Source organism: Malaclemys terrapin, chromosome 4 (genome assembly GCF_027887155.1).
Source record: "Malaclemys terrapin pileata isolate rMalTer1 chromosome 4, rMalTer1.hap1, whole genome shotgun sequence".
In the NCBI taxonomy this organism is placed as follows: Eukaryota; Metazoa; Chordata; order Testudines; family Emydidae; genus Malaclemys; species Malaclemys terrapin.
Genome location: NC_071508.1, coordinates 86,828,899 through 86,850,127, shown reverse-complemented (window position 1 = coordinate 86,850,127; position 21,229 = coordinate 86,828,899). Strand labels below are relative to the sequence as shown.

Sequence of the window (21,229 nt, the reverse complement as noted above, 5' to 3'; positions counted from 1 at the left end):
CTCCCTCTGGTGGAAGGGATGGGGCTAGGGGTAGCCTCCCCCAACCAGTGGTTCACCTGCTGCCCATGTGGCCCTAGCCCGTGGGGCCTGGAGCATTTGCCCTGATTCGCCATCCCCTAGGGTCAGCTCCGCCTTGAGGTAGTTAGTTGCATGCACAAATTTCACAGTCATCTCTCTGAGACTATTTTTTATTACTAGACTAAAATGAGCATGATGGTCACTCAGGATCAGCGTAAGGTGTTTAGCTTGGGAGTGTTTTTAGTGTTAGCACAGTTAGTTATATTTGTGCCAAACAGCTTCTTGTCACAAACAAAAATTTCCTTTGGCTCAAAAGTACATGAAGAGGCCAACACTCTAGTAGCAAGCAGCATGTTGCAGGAGTCGCTGGGCTGACGGGCTGCAAGCACTGAAGTGCTTCACATTGCTCCCAAGTGACACCCTTCCTCCACCCCCATAATCTGACCAGTGCTTGGAAGGGCATTTATCAGCTGGCTCCAGTTGGATAATGGCAGCCTTAAGCTAAAGAGTGGGGTACAGATTTTTAAAGGTATGTAGATACCGAAAGATGTAGACATGCACCTAGTAGGATTTTCAGTGTATCTAGGCAGGTATTGATCTTCCAACTGATCTTAAATGCCTGGACACTTCTGAAAATCCTGGGTTCCTGTCGGATCACTGCAGTTGAGTGTTGGGAAGGATAAAATTCAGAAAGAAATGGAAGGGTAAATTGGGGCAGGTTTCTGGGGAAATAACTTGGTCTTCAATCAATTTTTTAGGATTTTTTTCATTTAAATAGTTTCAATGAACCTATGCAGTGCAAAATACTCTGGCAAATAATGTTAATTTGAATGGGTCTTATATGTAAGTAGGCATTGTAGCAGGGTTGGGACTCACCACCTGGGGCCTCCTGCTGGTTATCTCTGGGAATTAGCTCAGTCCAGTGGAGCGCCCTCTCCTGGTGGTGTCCCGTCCATTGTCTCGCCCTTGGTTGGCGTGTGGACCCACGTTGCTCATCAACTCGCAGCGTCCTTTTCCGGACCACTGCCCTCCGGCAGTGCCCCTCAGTCCATCCACACCCCCTTCCGAGGGGGGTTGATCAGCAGTCTCTCTACGCCCCAGCCGCCATGTCCAACCACACACCCCAAAGTCTAATCCCTCTTGTCAGGGATCTGGCGTAGTCTATGATGGCCACTTCCTATGGCCAATGGCTGGGTGTACTGCAAGGGGGGTTGGGGGGGACCCAGGCCCGCCCGCTACTCTGGGTCCCGGCCCAGGGACCCTCTGGCAGCAGCCTTGCTGTCCTCCTTCTCTCCCCTCGTCTGTCCTCTTCCCTGGGCCGCTTCCCCTACGGCCCCTTGCACCCACTAGGCCCTTCCCTTCAGGGCCTGCAGCCTGGCAGGCTATGGGCTAGAGCTCCCTTTTGTTCCCCGAGCCTGGCCAGCACTGTACTGTCCACGGTGCTAGTCTCCCACCTCTGGAGACAGCTTCCCCTTTCAAAGGCCTGGGACAGACTGCCTGCTCTCTCCCTGAGCAGCCTTTTTATAGGGCGGAGCCTGGCCCTGATTGGCTGCACGTCTGCGCAGGCCCACTGGCCTGCTGCAGCCTAAATTCACCAGGAGTGGGGCAGCCGCCCCACTACAGGCATTTTAAAAAAAATACTTCCTAGAAAAGTAAAATACAAAGCCTGCTTTCTACCTTAAACCCGTCTGAAAGGACTCCCTGAGGATTTGAAGGAATTCTTCAGTGGCATAGGAACACTGTGCCTCTTAACCCATGGTACATTGGACACAGTCTTGTTCTTCCTGCACCTTGACAATCTCTGGCCACTAGAATGGCCCATAGGGGCTTCTGGTCAGCTGGTGTAATGCACAGCAGCCTCCGAGGTCAAGAAAGCAAAAATGTTGCATAGCTACCTTTGTGCACGCCCCCTTCCTTATCCAGGTGTGGAAGGATGGACTCCTGGATTTGATTGTTAGTTTCTCTCAGTGATTCCATTTCAAAAGAGTCCATTTTATAAACCAAAGAACATTTTCAAGCTGCCAGGCCAGTGCTGCAAACTCCAACTGGGATCTGAGAATTCAGCAGAGCTTTGTCTGCCTCAAGATTCTGCCCTCAAAATTCAGCTGATGATTCTTTTGCTGATGTGCGCAGTAGAATAGATTCCAGCTCACTGTACTGTATTGGCTAGGCAAGGATAATGGAAATACAACTATGTTTGTGTCTGTGAAATGGGGAGGTCTGACTGCTTACAGGGAGATCTATAGAGTAAGGAGTTGCCATTGTCATTTTGACATAGTTACTTTCCTGGTCATAGCCATACTCTAAATGTTCTCTGATGGTGCTTGATTATGGCTTGACATGCTGTTCATAATTGTAGCATGTACTAATGAATGCTTTATTAGAGGGAAGATATGCCCATTCTGTCTTTCTTTCCTTTCCATAATGTTGCAGATGTGGTTCACTGAGACTTGGAGTCGTGGGAAGTGGAGCTTTGTAAGAGACGTTTTCTCCATGGTCAGCCATCAGGATCAATGCATTGGTTCCAAAGACATGTATTCTTGTTTAACTCTTCTGATTAGACCTGGTGACTGAAATGTGGGATCTTGAAGAAGCGTTTTCTGTGTACTTGCCAGAGAGCGTTAACAGAATAACATCTTGTGACGTTTCACTCCATATTTATGAAAATATGCTTATTATATGAATGACATAACTGAGATATGCAAGATGGCTTATGTAAGATATAATTGGAAAGGTTATGATTTACTGAATGTGATTATCCAATTCGTAGGCCTGTGATATTTCTGTATCTGAACACTTGTTTTTCCACTGGGAGACAAAGGGTTCCTGCCATACATAAGAGCTATATAAAGCAGGGGAGTGACATCATCGTGGTTCTCCTCTGCCTCCCCACCCAAAGAGACAGTGAAAAACACCTGAAAGCAAGAACTGAATTGATGGGAGAAGGGTTGAACCCAGGCTGGGAGGGTGTCCAGTCTGAGAGTGGATATACCTGAAATCTCCAGCTGCAGGCCAGTGCAGCTGCCTTTCAATACTTTCTGTAATCTACCTGTGACAATATCTAGGGTGAGAAATTACATTTTGTAACCTGTTTCTTAAGTATATTGAGCTTAGCGTGCGTATTTCATTTTATTTGCTCAGTAATCTGCTTTGTTCTGACTTTTATCTCTTATATTCACTTAAAATTCACCTTCTGTAGTTAATAAACTTATTTCTTGGCTGTGCATACCTTCCTCTACATTGAGGGAGGAAGCGGATTTCATAACCTATCTTTGGGTCTGCACCCCAAGGGAGGGGGACACCTGAGTGCTGGGGCACGTCCCTTAAGCTGAGCCTTCCCAGAACTGATCTCAGTGTCTGTTTCATCCTGCAGTTTGGTGTGGCCCTGCCTGTGTGTGTGCTGGAGGAGGCTTAGTAGCATAGCTTGGCTCAAGCAAGACAGGTAAAAAGGGTACCCAGGCTGGCATAATGGTATCAGTGGTATCTCAGCACATCAGGTGGCATCCTAAGGGGGCAACCTGTCGCACATCTGCTTGAGCAATTTCAGGCTGACCAGGTTTATTTTGGGCAACATTGCTGTGACTGAGTCAAGCTAGTTACAAATTTGCAGGATTTCTGTGTATTAGACTTAGATGCTCCCCTCTCCTTCCTCAAGTGGAGGGGAATTAATGCACAGGAAGTGGGCTGAGAGCAGAGGGGGCCTGGAGTGGAGCAACAGCAGTGATCCCCTGAGTTTTCACAAATGTAGCCATATGAACTAGAATCACTAGACATAAGTAAAATAAATCAGATAAATAGGGGATATTGAGATGTTTATGGTAACAGTCAAAACAAAAATAATCATATAGGTACATTTTGCCTGATGTAATTGAAATAAAAACACAGATTTAACTACGTAGGTACTTTTATGGGACTCACCACCATGATATCTGAGTGCCCCCCAGTCCCTGCTCCCTTCTCCATCTGGAGAAGTAGCTTGAAAAGCTTGAAAAGCATAAGAATTAATTTCCACCTTCCCTGTGTGTGTGTGTGGACTATGTGAAGAGCTATTGTGAGGACACTAAGGAGAAGTTTGCATTTAGCCATGAGGTCCAGAGGTTTTTTCCTCTTGCTCCAGAGAGAGTTCTCTCTCCCGCAGTGTGAAGAGCGGAGCCTTTTCACAGAAGCCTGTTTTGCTCACCGGACAGGCTTCTGCATTTTGTACCAGGTTAGCTTTTTTAGTCTGTCTGGCTTAATTCCCAGATGTAATGAGCTGCAGTAGAGTCTGGAAGTCACAAATACGTGTATTACAGTAGCTAGATCTGTGACTCATGCAATGGGACTAAGGCCTAGTGTACATTTAAAAATTAGCTCAATCTAGCTACGTCCCACAGGGCTGTGAAAAATTCTGAGCACTGTAGTTAGGTTGACCTAATTCCCGGCGTAGATGCAGCTAAGTCGATGGAAGAATTCTTCTGTTGACCTCATTACTGCCTCTCGGAGAGGTGGATGTATTGTGTCACAGAAAAACTCCTTCCGTTGATGTAGAAAGCTTCTACATTACAGCACTACTGTGACAGAGCTGCAGTTCCATAGCTGTGCCACTGTAGCAGCTGTAGTGTAGACATGTCCGAAGTCTTCTAGCCATTCACAGATGGTAATGATAATTTTTCACAGCCACAGCTGTCTGAGCATCTTTAGGAACTTAGATATGCAAGAGGACCCCAAGGCTATATATTGACTTTACAGTCGGCAGTTAGGTGCCTTAGATCAAGGGAAATATTATGGAGGAGACAGGTGCTCAGAGCACCTACCTTTACCAATTCTGTCATGCCTGGGTTCAGTTTTAGCCAGCTGCTCTTCATTCAAGTGTTGATCTGTGCTAAGGATTAGGAATGCAGAGAGTTGGTCCTGTTTACATCTGATGTGAAGGAGACATACAGTGGGGTATTATCTGTATATTGCTGACATTTTTCAGTGTGTAACCAGCTCCCCCAGTGTCTTCATATAGATATTGAATAATATTGGGGAAAGGACAGAGAGAGCCTTGCAGCAAGGCAAGAGCGCACTTTCAGGGCAGAGGAATAGTTGCCCATAACACCTCTCTGGGTTAGTTCTGAAAGAACGCAAACCATTTTAAGACATTTCCATGGACCTGTGCTGTTCATCTGAGCAAAAACCTCAGTCTAATGTGTATTGAGTATTATTATCATTTCCACATTTGTTTGACACAAGAGAAGCTATTGGAATGGGGGAGTTGGCAATGGGACAGCTAATACAGTGTTGCTGGAGTGGGAAATGAGGAATTTACCTCTCCAGTATCAAAACTTCAACTGCTTCCTGAGTACTAATACTCTTAGCATCCAGCTGTGAACCACCCCCCCCCCACACACACACACCCTCCCATGCATTGCAATATAAACAACAGTGGTACATTGAAAATTTATGGGCAGAGTAAAATAAAATTCAGGTAATATAAAATTAAGTAACATAAAGGTTACTTTATTGTACTTGGAGTTCCTCCTCCTCTCTCCCTCCCCCTCCCTCCCCCCCCCCCCCCCCCCCCCGCTAGTCTGAAAGAGCTAGAATCTGTTGACCTTTGTTCTATTCGGGTTCATATATTGCACCCATCACCGTGGTATCTGGGCAATGCATTTAGTTTATTTTTAAAAGAAGATTGAGAATTTTTTTTTCTTTCAAATTTGGGTATATTTTATAAATAAACATTTTGGATGTCTTTTCTGTTTGCCTTACAGATGGATCCAGCTTTGGAAGAAAGAATCAGAAAGAATAAGATAACATTGGAATCTGAATATGAGGTACTGTAGGCTTCTTGCTCAGGGCTTGTAGCCTTGTCTTGCCTACCCTAGCTGTTGGTCAGGTGTGCCTGCCCATAATTAAAATTAAACCAACTCTTTGTCTTTAATTCACTACTGTCCAGTAAAACTAGGGTTTTTTGATAAAAGATTTTGAACATGCAATGTTTCTTTCTAAACACAGCCCTGCTTTGATCTCCAGTTGCCAAGTACAGCACTACAAATGAAGCTAACAATTTCTGTGGCTAGCCTAGTCTATAAAAGTAAAGCTTACGCTGGACTTGGATAGAATATGTGCATGTCAGCATTTATGCTACATATGATGTGATGAGATCCTTGTGAGAAATTGCAGCACCATGTGACTGCCTAGCTGACACTACCCACTAATCTATCTGCCTCCATAACTACTACTTATATTCCAAACATGTGTGCAGTTTTCACACAGCTGCCATTCCCCTTTTGTCCATCAATATATATATATATATATCACGGAGAAATATTTCCTCCTTTCCCCCAAATGTATTTCTTCCCACAATTACACTGCTCTAAGATGGAGGCCTGAGCTAACAACAGGTTTAATGTCCAGTATCTCATAAGTCTTCAAGGCTGGAAATGGGTTTGTTATCCCTGAGGAAAGCTGTTATCCCTTTCCACAGATAAAAGGTGTTTGTTTCAGGCTCAGTCCCTTCCAAGATATTAGACCTTAAAATTATGACGCTGATATATAGAAAAGGTTTTTTAGGTAATTGTAGAGTTTTATAAAATTCAATGCAACAAATTATCTGCTCATTGTTTCTGCACTTGGTTTGTTTTGTTATTGAGTGGGGGGGAGAGGGATAAAAGGGCACAAATAATTTGGGGTACAGTTTTTTGCCTACAGTTACTTGCAGGTGAAATTCCTGACACATGGGTGTCAAGTACTTGATTTCACCCTACTTAAATATTCAAATGATAGAAACTAGGGATGTAAAAGGTTAACCAGTAAGCATTAGGCTTACCCGGTAACCAACCTTAACCGTTAACCCTGACGGCCCCGCGCAGGCAGCAGGCACCCACGCCCCGGCTGCAGCTGGCCAGAGGGACCTCAGCCCTGGCCGTGCTGGGCTGGCCGGCGGGACCTCAGCCACGCCAGGCCAGTGGGATCCCAGCCCCAGTCGCGCCAGGACGGCCGGTGGGACTCAGCTGCACCAGGCCAGCCGGTGAGACACAGCCGCACCAGGCCTGCCATCCAAAGCGGACCCAGCCCTTGCTATGCCAGAGCTACCTCGGTTAACGGTTAATTAAACGATATAATTTTAATCATTTAACCAGTTAACTTTTTTAACCGATATTTACATCCTTAATAGTAACTGGACTTGCTAATAAAACTGTTCTATCACACTATCCCATCCATCATGAATTATCTATATCAGAATAATAATATGTACTCTTTTTTTGCTTTTCTTATGCAAGCACACAGACTTTTCCTTCTCTAGAATGGTAAAGTTATTAAATTAAGATGACTGGAAACAAATTTGGGGCATTGCACTTTTTACAAATAACTTTGTTTTGTACTGTTTAGGGGGCAGAAAGCTTCATACTCTGAGTATGAATGGAAAATCCCAGCCTGAAATTCATAATTTACAATCCACTAATGACAGTTCCGTTTGCCTTTTGGGAGCCTTTAGTCTTGTGCGCTCCCTTATATGCATTCTAACTCTGGTGTGATTTATTAATGTGAAAGAACCACAGTGCAATGAAAATAACATTTTCAGTCCCTGTCCTTTTAACATGGTGCATAACTCTAAGCTCAGAATGGAACTGTACGTGTGTTTGGATAAGCCACACTTTCTCCCAACCACAATTAAGTACATGGTTGAAGGACCATATTTAAACGGCCATAATTGCACTGACTCTTGTAGGGGACATCAGTGTTAATCAAATGAAAATGGCATAACACAATCTTAAATGCATGTTCAGATAATTCTTGTGAGGTTCATTCCTGTTAGCAGAAATGACTGAAATATTCTTAATTTTTGTTTTTTAATCTAAACTGCGGGTGAGCCCCACGCCACAGAGTTCAGATCTAGAGCCAAACTTTACCAAACAACACAGCATTCAGATCTTGCATTCCAGTGTGATTGATTATAGAGAGAGGACCAATATATGTTATTTGGATTGCATCAGGATTTGAAATTCCTCATAATTAAGGTGGATTCAGATCAGTTCGGGGCCCATCTCTAATGTCAAAATACAAATATATAAAAGTATATAAATTATAAAAACTTTACTATGGGCCCAAACCTGCTAAGTGCTGAGCATCCTAAATTCTCACTATAGTGCAAGTTAAAGGAGCTCAGTGCCCCAGCAGGGTTGTATATCACCTCACAGGATTAGACTGTATCAGAGTGTTTGACTATTTAATCCATTGTTTCCTCTCCATTCCTACTGAAAAGATTACTGGACAAGTCCTTTGTCATCTCTCTCCTTGAGTACAGTAAACTTTCTCCTCTGTGGACCCTATATTCTACCTTTTCCCTACACTACTCTGTAGGCCACCCAAAATATGGCTGCTTAAGAACATCTTGGAATTTTATATATAGAACTACTTAGAGGGTTATAATAGTGCCTCTTATTAAGGACAGTAATAGTAAAATGCCAAGGGCCCTAAAATGGTTGCATAATTATTATGTAATACTCAAAGGAGAAGGGCATTATTTTACAATTTTGCTATACTAACAGCATTAATTTACACAGCTGCTGTTGAAGACAACTGTCCTTCTTGAAATTTGACTGTCTGATGTATAAAAACCTTCTGTTGACTTCTTCTTCTTCTTCTTCTTATCAGAATATATGTGTTGAATTCTTTTGGTATGCTGAGATTACTGCTTAAAGCTTACCTACCGCCTTTTGAGTCCTGGCTCACAGGGCAAAGATATTTCCAATGTACTATAACATTATATCCTGACTCAATATGAATTTTGTGAGTTAAGATATCATCAAGTCATGATTTAAAGTGATAAGTTTCATGTAAAGACATTTTTTTCACTATAACTTAATAGTTGTGCGAAGTTCAGTTTATCCCACATAGGAGCATAGTTGGTATTGATGTTATTTCAAGGACTGCAGTAGAGGCAACCATTTGTGTGTATAATCTATACTGAAGTGTTAATCTCTCGGGTCTATCATTGGTTCCATCCATCTTGTGCTTTGGGACGTGCCAAAGGAGCAAACTGCCTTTACACACGTTCCCTTTTGCCTTGTGTTCTCACACAGCCAGCTAGTCCTTGCTGCTCTCATTTGCCTAATAAATCATTGCCCTTTCCATAGCTGAAATTAGTACTAATGTGAATGTTCCATGCTTGAGCCTTGTTAAACAAACTGTAAAAAATGCAAAGTACAGCTCTACCCCGATATAACGCTGTCCTCGGGAGCCAAAAAATCTTACTGTGTTATAGGTGAAACCGCGTTATATCGAACTTGCTTTGATCTGCCAGAGTGTGCAGCCCCGGCCCCCTGGAGTGCTGCTTTACCGCGTTATATCCGAATTCATGTTATATCGGGTCGTGTTATATCAAGGTAGAGGTGTAGTATATAACTTATGCTAAGACAGAGGTCTAGAGTATTTTTTTTTTTTTAAGTGCTAAAGTGGCACTTAAAAAATTAAAGCAAGGAGGGGAATTATTTTCCCAATTGGCACATTGTTCCCTATCAAATAATTTATTTTGAACACCCCAAAAAAAAATTCTTTCTAATCATAATTTTTTTTTCTACGGTATCTTTCATCCTCCAGGATCTAAAGTGGTTTGCAAATGTAAAGGGTCACAGTCAACTTTTAATCACAATTCTGTTTGAAATTGGTTATTTACTAAATTATATGTTACCCTGAAGATTACTATACCTGAAAGAGATTAGGGTGGTTTTTTTCTTCTTTTCTTTTTTTTTTTCTTTTCAGATTTTGTACTTTGTGGGCAATCACTTTCAATGTCCCTACATCCAGCATAGCACTTAACTTAAAGCCTGTGTTTAACTTAACTTACAGAAGTACTCCCATTGAAGTCAAAGCCTAAAATGAAGCACATACATAAATTTGCAGGATTGGGGCCTTACTTAGTTTCCCCTATTATTTGTGTGAGTCTTTCCAACAGCGGAAGAGAAGAGAAAAATATTTTTAAATTGGAAAATATGATTGTAAAACCCCCCAAAAATGGCAGGAAGAGGGACTCAGGAGCATGTGAAGAACCTGAAACTACTTTTAGCATCCTCTCTCTCTGTCTTTTCTTTAACTGACTAGATTTCGAGTTATCAGTTTTCCTTTTAACTAACTAACTGCAAATACATAGTTGCAGTAAGAATTTTTCAAGACAAAACATAATTACCTGGGTTGGAATTTAGCAAAGGTATCCAGGATAACAAACCAGGTACTAAAGGGCTCTTCAGTCTAGCAGAGAAAGGCATATCAAGAACCAGTAGCTGGAAGCTGAAGCCAGACCAAATTCAAATTAGAAACTAGGCATACATTTTTAACAGTGAGAGTGATCAACCACGGGAACAAACATCCAAAGGGAATGGTGGATTCTCCATCTCTTGATGTCCTCGAACCAAGACTGGATGCCCTTCTGGAAGACATGCTTTAGTCAAACAAATTATTGGGCTCAGTACAGAGATAACTGGGTGAAACTTAATAGCCTGTGATATACAGAAAGTCAGATGAGGTGATTAATGGTACTTTCTGGCCTTAAACTCTATGATATATGAAACCAGATACTGATCCACTTCCACCTTGCATAGTTTATTAGATTAGCTAAGAAGTCTGCGTGAGGAAATATGACTGAACTCTACCACATGCAATGGGTTCACATCCCCTGTCCAATGGCCCACCCAAATCATGCCCCATACTTTGCACAATAGAACTACATCAGTTCTGCTGCATGGAATGACCCTGGCATCCATGGAGGAGGCGGCAACATTTGTCCCTGGATGAGGAATGTGTAACTGTTTACTTATCATGTGAGATTGCTGGCAAATATTGCAAAATTATTAAATGGCATCTCAGTCTTCAAACAGCAGAGCAAGAGGTTTGGGAAGGCTGCTTCCTACACAAGATGCCTTGTGAGTGAAAGGAAATAATATATGTATTATCTCTGATAAGCTGGTTAGTGCCATTTACATCTCTTATTAATTGAATTTGGGCCCGGCCCCTGCACCTGTGGGGATCCCGGACCGCCCGCACACACACACGCCCAAGTTTTAGTCATGGCGGGTATCTTTAGTAAAAGTCATGGACAGGTAACGGGCCTGTGAATTTTTGTTTACAGCCTGCAACCTGTCCATGACTTTTACAAAAAATACCCCTGACTAAAACATAGCCTTAATTATTAGTCTTTCACATGCCAAGACTAGCAGTAGGTATGACAGCAAGTGGATTTTAGTTAGGGCAGTTTTTGTGTTTAAGTACTGTATTTGTTGAGTGAATGTACAATATATACATAAGTTATCTTGTTCTCCCTTCTTCCTCTTTCAAAAATCTCATAAACCTGTGGTTCAAGATGTGGGTCCTGGGGAAAGGTCAAAGTATTACAGGAAGGTGAAGCAGGGCAGCAATTATGGAACAAGCTCCTAAGATAAATTCTGGCAATAGAGCTTTAGTACGAGGAGGAAGGTTCTTACTTTCCCAACAAGACTTTTCTCTCTGTTGAAAATGTTGGCTTATCCAAGCCTTTGTTTCCGTTCGGGTAGGGTACGCCACCCAGAACTTACACTGAGTGCTCTCTCCACTAGTTGATTAAGAGCAGGCCATGCCAGAAAGAACTTAATATTCTTGTACCACACATTCCTGCCAGGATGCTGGTTATTATCTATAAAGCCCTAATTAGCCTAGGGCACAGCTAGTCCAGGCACTGTCTCCCTTTCTGACCTGCCACCCAATCTGTGCTTGTCCTGAACATTTAAGTTAACCGTCCTATAAATGAGGTTTGAGGGGGCCAGGACTTCTCAGTAGCTGGCCCTCACCTCTTGAATTCACTATTGCTAGATATTCACGAAAGCCCCAGTCTGGCCACATTGATAACCCAGTGTAAGACACGTCTCTTTGTACTAGATTTTCCATAAGTGCCAACTCTTTCTTCATTTGCTGAGTGGCAGCCTCCTTTTCATCTCTATCCTTAGTGCTTAAAGTGTCATTGGCTCCCCTTAGATAGAACTTTTTCTGGGAGGGTTGATATTCATCTAAGCCATCTACAGTGTTACTGTGATCAGTATCATACAAATGCCTGAAATAAATAACCTCCTCTCTCCCCCTCTTCAAAATGGAGCTATCCATAATGGTTTGCAGTTCATCTGCTCTTCTTGGTGTTTTTATCTCTGTGCCACAGGGACTGATTGATTATTACCACATTTCAATGCCAGCATTATGCATTATCTCAGCCACCAGAGAATACAGTGAAAAAATGTGCCCCTGTGGGGAATCACTAAGTCTTTGGTATAAAGTATCTTGCAGGAAAAATTTTAATGCAGTGGATGGGGATTTAGCCACACAGCTAAATCTCTAGGCATTCCCCTAATTGACTGCCCCTCAAGGAAGTGCACCAGGGCCGCTAGTTCCACATAGCCCAGGAGCTATCATTTGAGTAATGGTGTAAAGTGGTCTTTCACAGTTGTTTCCTTGTAGTTGTGTTACCATGTTCATTCTTTACTCTTTTTTGTGAACTCCTTAAGCATTACTTTGAAAATGTATTATTCTAGTGAGTTTTGGCCATGTCCACATTCACGGTTTCATTGTTGCCCTGGATTTGAGGGTTGTGTATACCCCAGAATGTGATTAAGCTAATTGCAACCATATTATGTGTACTTAGCTACTATAAAGTATTGAAATAGAACACTGCATAGTTAAGGGTTAATTTGGAGATAGGCTTTTAAAAACAAGGTTAAAATGTAGCTGGCAGTTTTTGCTAATCAATTTTTTTCTAAAAAGTAAATAAAAGCCTTGAGTCTAAACATCTCTAATATTAAAAGCTTATTAAAAGTTAGAAAAAATAATGATCCAGTTGGGTCATTCTGATCTATGTTTTTGTAAAAGTTAGTTATAAAAATTTAGCTAATAAAGTGTACTTTGCAGCAGTCCTCTGAAGCCATTTTGAGAGACCTATTTCCTGACACTTTTTCTCCATGGTGGGTGAGCAACTGGCCACTGCAAACCTGCTGTTAATTACTCAATACCGTTCATAAGAACATAAGAACGGCCAAACTGGGTCAGACCAAAGGTCCATCTAGCCCAGTATCCTGTAATCCGACAGTAGCCAAGGCCAGGTGCCCCAGAGAGAATGAACAGAATAGGTAATCATCAAGTGATCTCATACCCTGTTGCCCATTCCCAGCTTCTGGCAAACAGGCTAGGGACACCATCCCTGCTCATCCTGGCTAATAGCCGTTGATGGACCTATCCTCCATGAATTTATTTAGTTCTTTTTTGAACCCAGTTATAGTCTTGGCCTTCACAACATCCTCTGGCAAGGAGTTCCACAGGATGACAGTGCGTTGTGTGAAGAAGTACTTCCTTTAGCTTGTTTTAAACCTGCTGCCTATTAATTTCATTGGGTGACCCCTAGTTCTTGTGTTATGAGAAGGAGTAAATAACACTTCATTATTTACTTTCTCCACACCAGTTATGATTTTATAGACCTCTGTCATAGCCCCCCCGAGTCATCTCTTTTCCAAGCCGAAAAGTCCCAGTCTTAATAACCTCTCTTCATATGGCAGCCATTCCATACCCCTAATAATTTTTGTTGCCCTTTTCTGAACCTTTTCCAATTTCAATATGTCTTTTTTGAGATGGGGAGACCACATCTGCATGCAGTATTCAAGATGTGGGCATACTGTGGATTTTTATAAAGGCAATATGATATTTTCTGTCTTATTATCTATCCCTTTCTTAATGATTCCCAACATTCTGTTCGCTTTTTTGACTGCCGCTGCACATTGAGTGGATGTTTTCAGAGAACTATCCACAATGACTCCAAGATCTTTCTCTTGAGTGGTAAGACCTAATCTAGACCCCATCATTTTATATGTATAGTTGGGATTATGTTTTTCAGTGTGCATTACTTTGCATTTATCAACATTGAATTTCACCTGCCATTTTGTTGCCCAGTCACCCAGTTTTGAGAGATCCTTTTGTAGCTCTTCACAGTCTGCCTGGGACTTAACTATCTTGAGTAGTTTTGTATCATCTGCAAATTTTGCCACCTCACTGTTTATCTCTTTTTCCAGATCATTTATGAATTTGTTAAATAGGACTGGACCCAGTACAGACCCTTGGGGGACACCACTCTCTCCATTCTGAAAACTGACCATTTATTCCTACCCTTTGTTTCCTATCTTTTAACCAGTTACCAGTCCACAAGAGGACTTTTCCTGTTATCCCATGACGGCTTACTTTGCTTAAGAGCCTTTGGTGAAGGACCATGTCAAAGGCTTTCTGAACATATAAGGACACTTTATCCACTGGATCCCCCTTGTCCACATGCTTGTTGACCTCCTCAAAGAATTCTAGTAGATTGGTGAGGCATGATTTCCCTTTACAAAAACCATGTGGACTCTTCCCCAACAAATTATGTTCATCTGTGTGTCTGACAATTTTGTTCTTTACTATAGTTTCAACCAGTTTGCCTGATACTGAAGTCAGGTTTACCGGCCTGTAATTGTTGGGATCACCTCTCGAGCCCTTTTTAAAAATTGGTGTCACATTAGCTATCCTCCAGTCATTTGGTACAGAAGCTGATTTAAATGATAGGTTACAGACTACAGGTAGTAGTTCTGCAATTTCCATTTGAATTCCTTCAGAACTCTTGGGTGAAAACCGTCTGGTCCTGGTGATTTATTACTGTTTAGTTTATCAATTTGTTCCAAAACCACCTCTGATGACACCTCAATCTGGGACAGTTCCTCAGATCTGTCACCTAAAAAGAATGGCTCAGGTTTGGGAATCTCCTTCACATCCTCAACCATGAAGACCGATGCAAAGAATTCATTTAGTTTCTCCGCAATGGCCTTATCATCCTGGAGTGCTCCTTTAGCACCTCGATCGTCCAGTGGCCCCACTGGTTGTTCAGCAGGTTTCCTACTTCTGATGTACTTAAAAAAAATTTTTTTTTGCTATTACTTTTTGAGTCTTTGGCTAGCTGTTCTTCAAATTCTTATTTGGCCTTCCTAATTACTGTATATTTTTACACTTCATTTGCCAGAGTTTATGCTCCTTTCTATTTTCCTCACTAGGATTTAACTTCCACTTTTTAAAGAATGCCTTTTTGCCTCTCACTGCTTCTCTTACTTTGTTGTTTAGCCACGGTGGCTCTTCTTTGGTTCTCTTACACTGTTTTTTAATTTGGGGTATACATTTAAGTGGAGCCTCTATTATGGTGTCTTTAAAAAGTTTCTATGCAGCTTGCAGGGATTTTTCTTTTGGTGCTGTACCTTTTAATTTCTGTTTAACTAACCTCCTCATTTTTGTGTAGTTCCCCTTTCTGAAATTAAATGCTACAATGTTCGGCCACTGGGGTGTTTTTCCCGCCACAAGGATGTTAAAGTTAATTATATTATGGTCACTTTTACCAAGCGGTCCAGCTATAGGCACCTCTTAGACCTGATCCTGTGCTCCACTTAGGACTAAATCAAGAATTGTCTATCGTCTTGTGGGTTCCAGGACTAGTTGCTCCAAGAAGCACTCATTTAAAATGTCAAGAAACTTTATCTCTGCATCCCATCCTGAGGTGACATGTACCCAATCAATATGGGGATAGTTGAAATCCCCCATTATTATTGAGTTTTTTATTTTTATAGCCTCTCTAATCTCCCTGAGCATTTCACAGTCACTATCAGCATCCTGGTCATCTAGTTGGTAATATATTCCTACTGCTATATTCTTATTATTCGAGCATGGTATTACTATCCATAGAGATTCTAGGGTACAGTTTAGTTCATTTAAGATTTTTACTTCATTTGATTCTACGCTTTCTTTCACAGATAGTGCCACTCCCCCATCAGCACGACCTGTTCTGTCCTCCTGATATATTTTGTATCCTGTATTACCGTGTCCCATTGGTTATCCTCATTCCACCAAATTTCTGGGATGCCTATTATATCAATATCCTCATTTAATACGAGGCACTTTAGTTCACCCATCTTATTATTTAGACTTCTAGCATTGGTATATAAGCACTTTAAAAATCTGTCACCTTTTAGCTGTCTCCCATTACATGATGTAATTGAATGAGACTATTTTTCATTTGACTGTTTCTCATCTGATCCTACCTGTATTTTATCATTTTCCATACTCTCCTTCTTACTAGGACACAGAGAGTCTCCATTAGTAGATCCTCCCCTAAGGGATGTCTCTGTCCGAACCACGTGCTCCTCCTCACCTGTTGGCTTTCCCCCAGCCCTTAGTTTAAAAACTGCTCTACAACCTTTTACATTTTAAGTGCCAGCAATCTGGTTCCAGATGTTAGGTAAATATCTGGGATGTTCTAAACCTATTGCTTGTGTCTGTGTGCTTAAATCTAATAAACTGTAGTTTTAGATAGAGCACACTTACTTTCATTAATCTTTTATCAGATGGAATTGCTGTGCTCCCATTGATTTATTCCTGACAGCGCCTGGAGTGAAATAGTTAAATTACCCCTGTTGGGGGTTCTAAAAACCCTAAGTAACAGTATCTGTGTTTGAAATGCTTTTCAAGCATGATTCCAGAAGAACGCTGTTATAACATAGTCTGTAAGCTGCACATCAAGGGGTGGTTATTAAACGTTTATATAATACTCTAAGTGTACATGGCACTGTGCAGTATTAGGTGGGGGCCAAACAGTGAACCAGTCCCTGCTCTGAAAAACATACTGTCTAAGAGCAAAAGGGAAACCAAATGTACAAGACGATAGTAGGGATTGGCCATTAGAGTTTGGATGCTTCATGAAGGAGATTGAAGAAGTTTTTAGCATATAGCAGTAGGGGGTTCATTGCAAGCATTAGGACAGCATGGAAGATGTTGTGGAGTTGGAAGGGGCTAAGATAACACATAGGTTGGAGAAGAGGAAAACTTAAATTGAAATCAGGAGTAGATGTAGGAGAAAATGAGGCAAGTGAGAGTTGTATACAAGGGCAGAGTTGAGGAGAAGCTTGAAGTTTGATGCAGAAGAGAATGGAAGCTAATGCAGAGATTCATGGATGGGGAAGGACAAGGTCAGAGTAGTGGGAAATAAAAACTAACTTGTTAAACTATTCTGTAGACATGCTCATGGAGTAGACTATAGCATACTTTCCACTAAAGAGATTACTTTAAAAAAATCCCTGTTCACACTGGGTGCTAACTACAATTAGAAGGGTTGTTTGAGTAAAGAGATAGGAAACCAGGTGGATGAGGTAATATCTTTTATTGGACCAACTTCTGTTGGTGAGAGAAACAGAAGTTGTTCCAACAAAACATACTACCTCACCCGTCTTGTCTCTCTAATATCCTGGGACCAACACAGCCGCAACAGCACTGCGTACAGCGCTGGGCAATAGGAGGCAGGAGACAAGAGGGCCCAAATTTTAAAATGTATTTAAGTGTTTTAGGCTACTAAGTGCCTAAATCCCTTTTGAAAATGAGACTTTTGCTCCTGAATCAGTTAGGTGTTACAATACTGAGCACAGTAACGCTTACATACCTTCAAAAATGTGGGCCGCGATCCATTATCACCTGTCACTCTCTTGCTTTGTGATCTTGGGCAAATCACTTAACTTCTGTCTGCTTCATATTATCCTTCTGTAACAAAACAAAAGCAATAGTAGTAGTAATAATAATCATTAATATAGGGAATAATGTTTATCCAGCAATGCAAGATACATTGAACCACACAATTAAACAGTGCATAGCAACTGTTTTAGAGCATGATTGGATCTGATTTGTCCAGATTTGGCAGTGACCAAGAGTGTCATATTTACAATAATGTAAAAATGTTTCACAGTGAGATTAGAATGGTCCAGAGACTGTCTAGTTTCTGTCCTGAAGCCTGCCTGCACTAAGTGCCATCTTGCCAAACTTTACTCAGTTCATATGCCATCACATTCTGGGATAAAATCCAGACCAGTGCGGGGCTGTGTCATGCCTGCCATGGAACTTTGGGTGCCTTGCAATGCTTTGCTGTTACAGCTCCCAACCTGGGCTGCTCCCACCAGCCTACCAGCAGGCAGGTCACACCCTGAGTGTGTGTGTGCGCGCGCTAGACAGCCCTGGTTCTGCAGTTCTCACCCCAGCAGCCCATCTACAGCCCCACTCTGGCTTCCACTAGCCTTGGTTACTACTTGCAGGGTGACCCTAGCCCGCTCCCTGTCCTGAATTTTCCCAAAACCATGTGCTCTACAGTGTCCAGCCCTGGACAGTTCAGAGAAATAATATGGTTCACTTGTTTCTCTAAAGACACAACACACATCACAGCTTATTGACTCAACTGGGGTTAATACATCCTTCCCTTTAAACACCGCAGTAAGTTGGTTTATAGTAAAATAAAACAAATTTATTAACAATAGGACATAGGTTAAGTGATGCTAAGTAAAAAGAATAAGGTTAGAAAGGGTTACAAGGAAATAAAAGTGAAAACACACATCTAAGAGTCTAAAAATTAATCTAGCAAGATACAGCCTTTGTTCAAGATGGTTTCCATCACCAGTCATGCTTCTTCCATCACCAGCCATGGCTAACTTTCCGTCAGTCAGGAGCTTCCAAAAAGGTACATGGTGCTAGCTTCCCTTGTCATCTTAGGTGAAAGATCTTTGCTTAAACAGGCTTCTCACCTCTATTCAGTTTCAGAGACTTCAACCCCCCCTTGTTTGAAGGACCCATCTTTCTCAGCTTGCAAGAGCTCTGTTCCCTTGTGTCTGTCGAGAAATGGATACCAAAAAATGATTTTTTTGCCCTTGCTTATATCTCCCAAAGCTCAATGGCCAAGAGACAGGAAGCTCTTCTGTGTGCTCTGCTTGCTGTGTCCATCCACTAAGAAGCTGACCTCATGCTGTTCTCTTTCCCCCTTCTGATTTCTATGCAAATGGGGCTTCTGTTTTGATTCTATTATGCTTAATTTACACAGGAGACAGATAAATGTCTGCCCCCATTCCTTGTCTGGGCGGGAACTTCCTTTGGCCACACACTTTAAAATATAATATCAAAAATTAGCTGGAGTATCCTGCTAATTCTCATGGATGAATTTGAACAAACTCTATATATGGACTACCTATTTGGACTATAACCTGATTAAGTGATTCTGGCAATAACTTTTTGCAACTCGGCAGCTCGCACCCTCTACCATGAAACTGACCTAAGAATTTTATTCATATCTTTATGTGTAATGACCTTTTAACCAATACTCTTTCTCGTTTTTCTTTTTTTTTTTTATACATCTTAGTTTAGTTAATAAGCATTGGCTGTAAGCGTGTATTAGGACAAGATCTGAAATATTCATTGATGTGGTGGGTAATGTCTGATCCCTTGGGATTGGTAAAACTTTATATCTGATTAACAAGATTTTCAGTAATCCTCATCATATTTGATTTGGCTGTCTGGGTAGAAGCCCAGGAAGCTTTAAGGAAGCTGTGGTTTTGGCTTCTGGGTAACCAGTAAGGTATTGTAGAAGCTGTTTTGTTGCTGGTTTGGTTAATCTCCTTATTGGAATAACCACCAGTTTGGGGGATCGTCTGTCCCATTCTTTGCACTTAACCCTGATTGAGCAATCTCACTGGCCCCTCCAAGGCACCAACGGTCACAGTTTGTTTACTGCATATATGTAAATTGAGGTAAATGCAAATTCCTTTGTTTAGGATAGACCTGATTAACAATTCACCCGGACATACCTGGTTCACACACACTTTAGTTATAATTCCAGCATATATTCATGACTCTTAATATGCATCCCATTGGGAGCTGGGTGTCTGAGTTTTGGAGACAGGAACACTTCTTAACCTGTTTTCAGTTTAGCCTGCAGCTTTTGAGGGACCTGGTTCAGACCTGGGTCTGAGTTTGTAACAAGCTAGTGTGTCTGGCTCAAACTGGCAAGGTTCTGGAGTCCCAAGCTGGCAGGGAAAACAGGTTAGAAGTAGTCTCAGCACATTAGATGGCAGTCCCAAGGGGGTTTCTGTGATCCAACCCATCACAACACTGATTATATTTTTGATGAAAAAGACGTTGTACTTTATAGTGACAATTAGGAATACGGGAGTATAAAGTAGTTAGTAAGAGCATTCAGTTGTAGGGAATCGCAGTTGCTGATGAGGGGAGTGGATCGTGCAGGGTTCCGCCCCGCTCCGCAACACACACAAATTAATCCCACTTACTATGGGAATTGAATGTTCTGTGAGTTCGTTCATTCATAAGGGTTGGGCCTGGTTAGTGCTTAGGTTGGGAAACTGTTGTGGTAAGTCAAGGTGCTTCAGGAAGTGTACAGTAGTTGGTGATTATAGTCCATAGCACGCTCCCCTGGATCAGTACAGAGCCAGTATCTCGGTGTAGTGCTCAGGTGCACTGTGCTGCTAAAAGTGCCATTTTACAGTTGTGTCATAACTCCCCACCCCAAAGTCCTGACCCCCTTTTCTAACAAAAGGGACTGTAACCACTATCACTTGACCAAATTCCACTTTAGGTAATTGCATTCTTCCTTCCTAAATTCCCTCTATAGCTCCAATTCTTGTATAGAGTTAAATGGCTGCCTGGTTCCATCCCAGATGTGTCTACAAAGGTGAAGTGATTGCAGTATCCTTTTGGATCCCTCAGAAAGAAAGGTACAATTTATTTGCAAGCAATATTTATTTATTTTATTTTATTTTATTTACTTATTCTACATCCTGCACAGCTTGAGGGTGCCACCCAGAAATCTGCCTGAAAAAAGAACGTCCTGGGGGAAAGGGAGCAGTGTTACCAGCCTTATCAAATAAAAAAACAGAATTTTAGCCAAAATGAAGAAACAAGAGGTGGCATGGAATGGTTGATTTATTTTATATTTTTTTCCCAGGCATTTGCTCAGAAACACAAAGCAAAAGGTGGGCATTGGCATCACTGAAGAAATAATTTATAGCTGGAGGAATTGAAGCTGCTGTGTTGCATCCGGCCAAAATCAGAATTACTAACAGAGACAAAACCTTTCTGTTTTGGGACTATAAATTGTCAAGCAAGCTCCTGGAAGAGATGAGTGGAAAATCTGCAGGAGAGTGTGGATAAGAGACAGAGAGCTAACTAAAAAGACTCAGTGTGAACACTGCCTAAACCAACAGCTGGTCTATAAACAGTAACATCTGAGAAACAGAAAGTGCAGTTTACAAATATAGAGGGGTGAATTAGTTTCTAAGTTATATCTGCTACGTGGGTTTTTTAATTTTTTCTTTTCAAAGCTCTTAATGGCCTAAGTGTAGGCTATATT

General features: G+C 41.7%; 1 protein-coding gene across 1 annotated transcript in view; it reads left to right on the top strand.

Moving 5' to 3' along the window:
- The window catches only part of LOC128835882 (cytochrome c oxidase assembly protein COX16 homolog, mitochondrial), a 73,388-nt gene that overhangs the window by 41,220 nt on the left and 10,939 nt on the right, over positions 1-21,229 (top strand). The window contains exon 3 of the mRNA XM_054025759.1: positions 5,754-5,816. Within this exon, the coding sequence (XP_053881734.1) occupies positions 5,754-5,816 (63 nt within the window). The remainder of the gene's footprint in view (positions 1-5,753; positions 5,817-21,229) is intronic.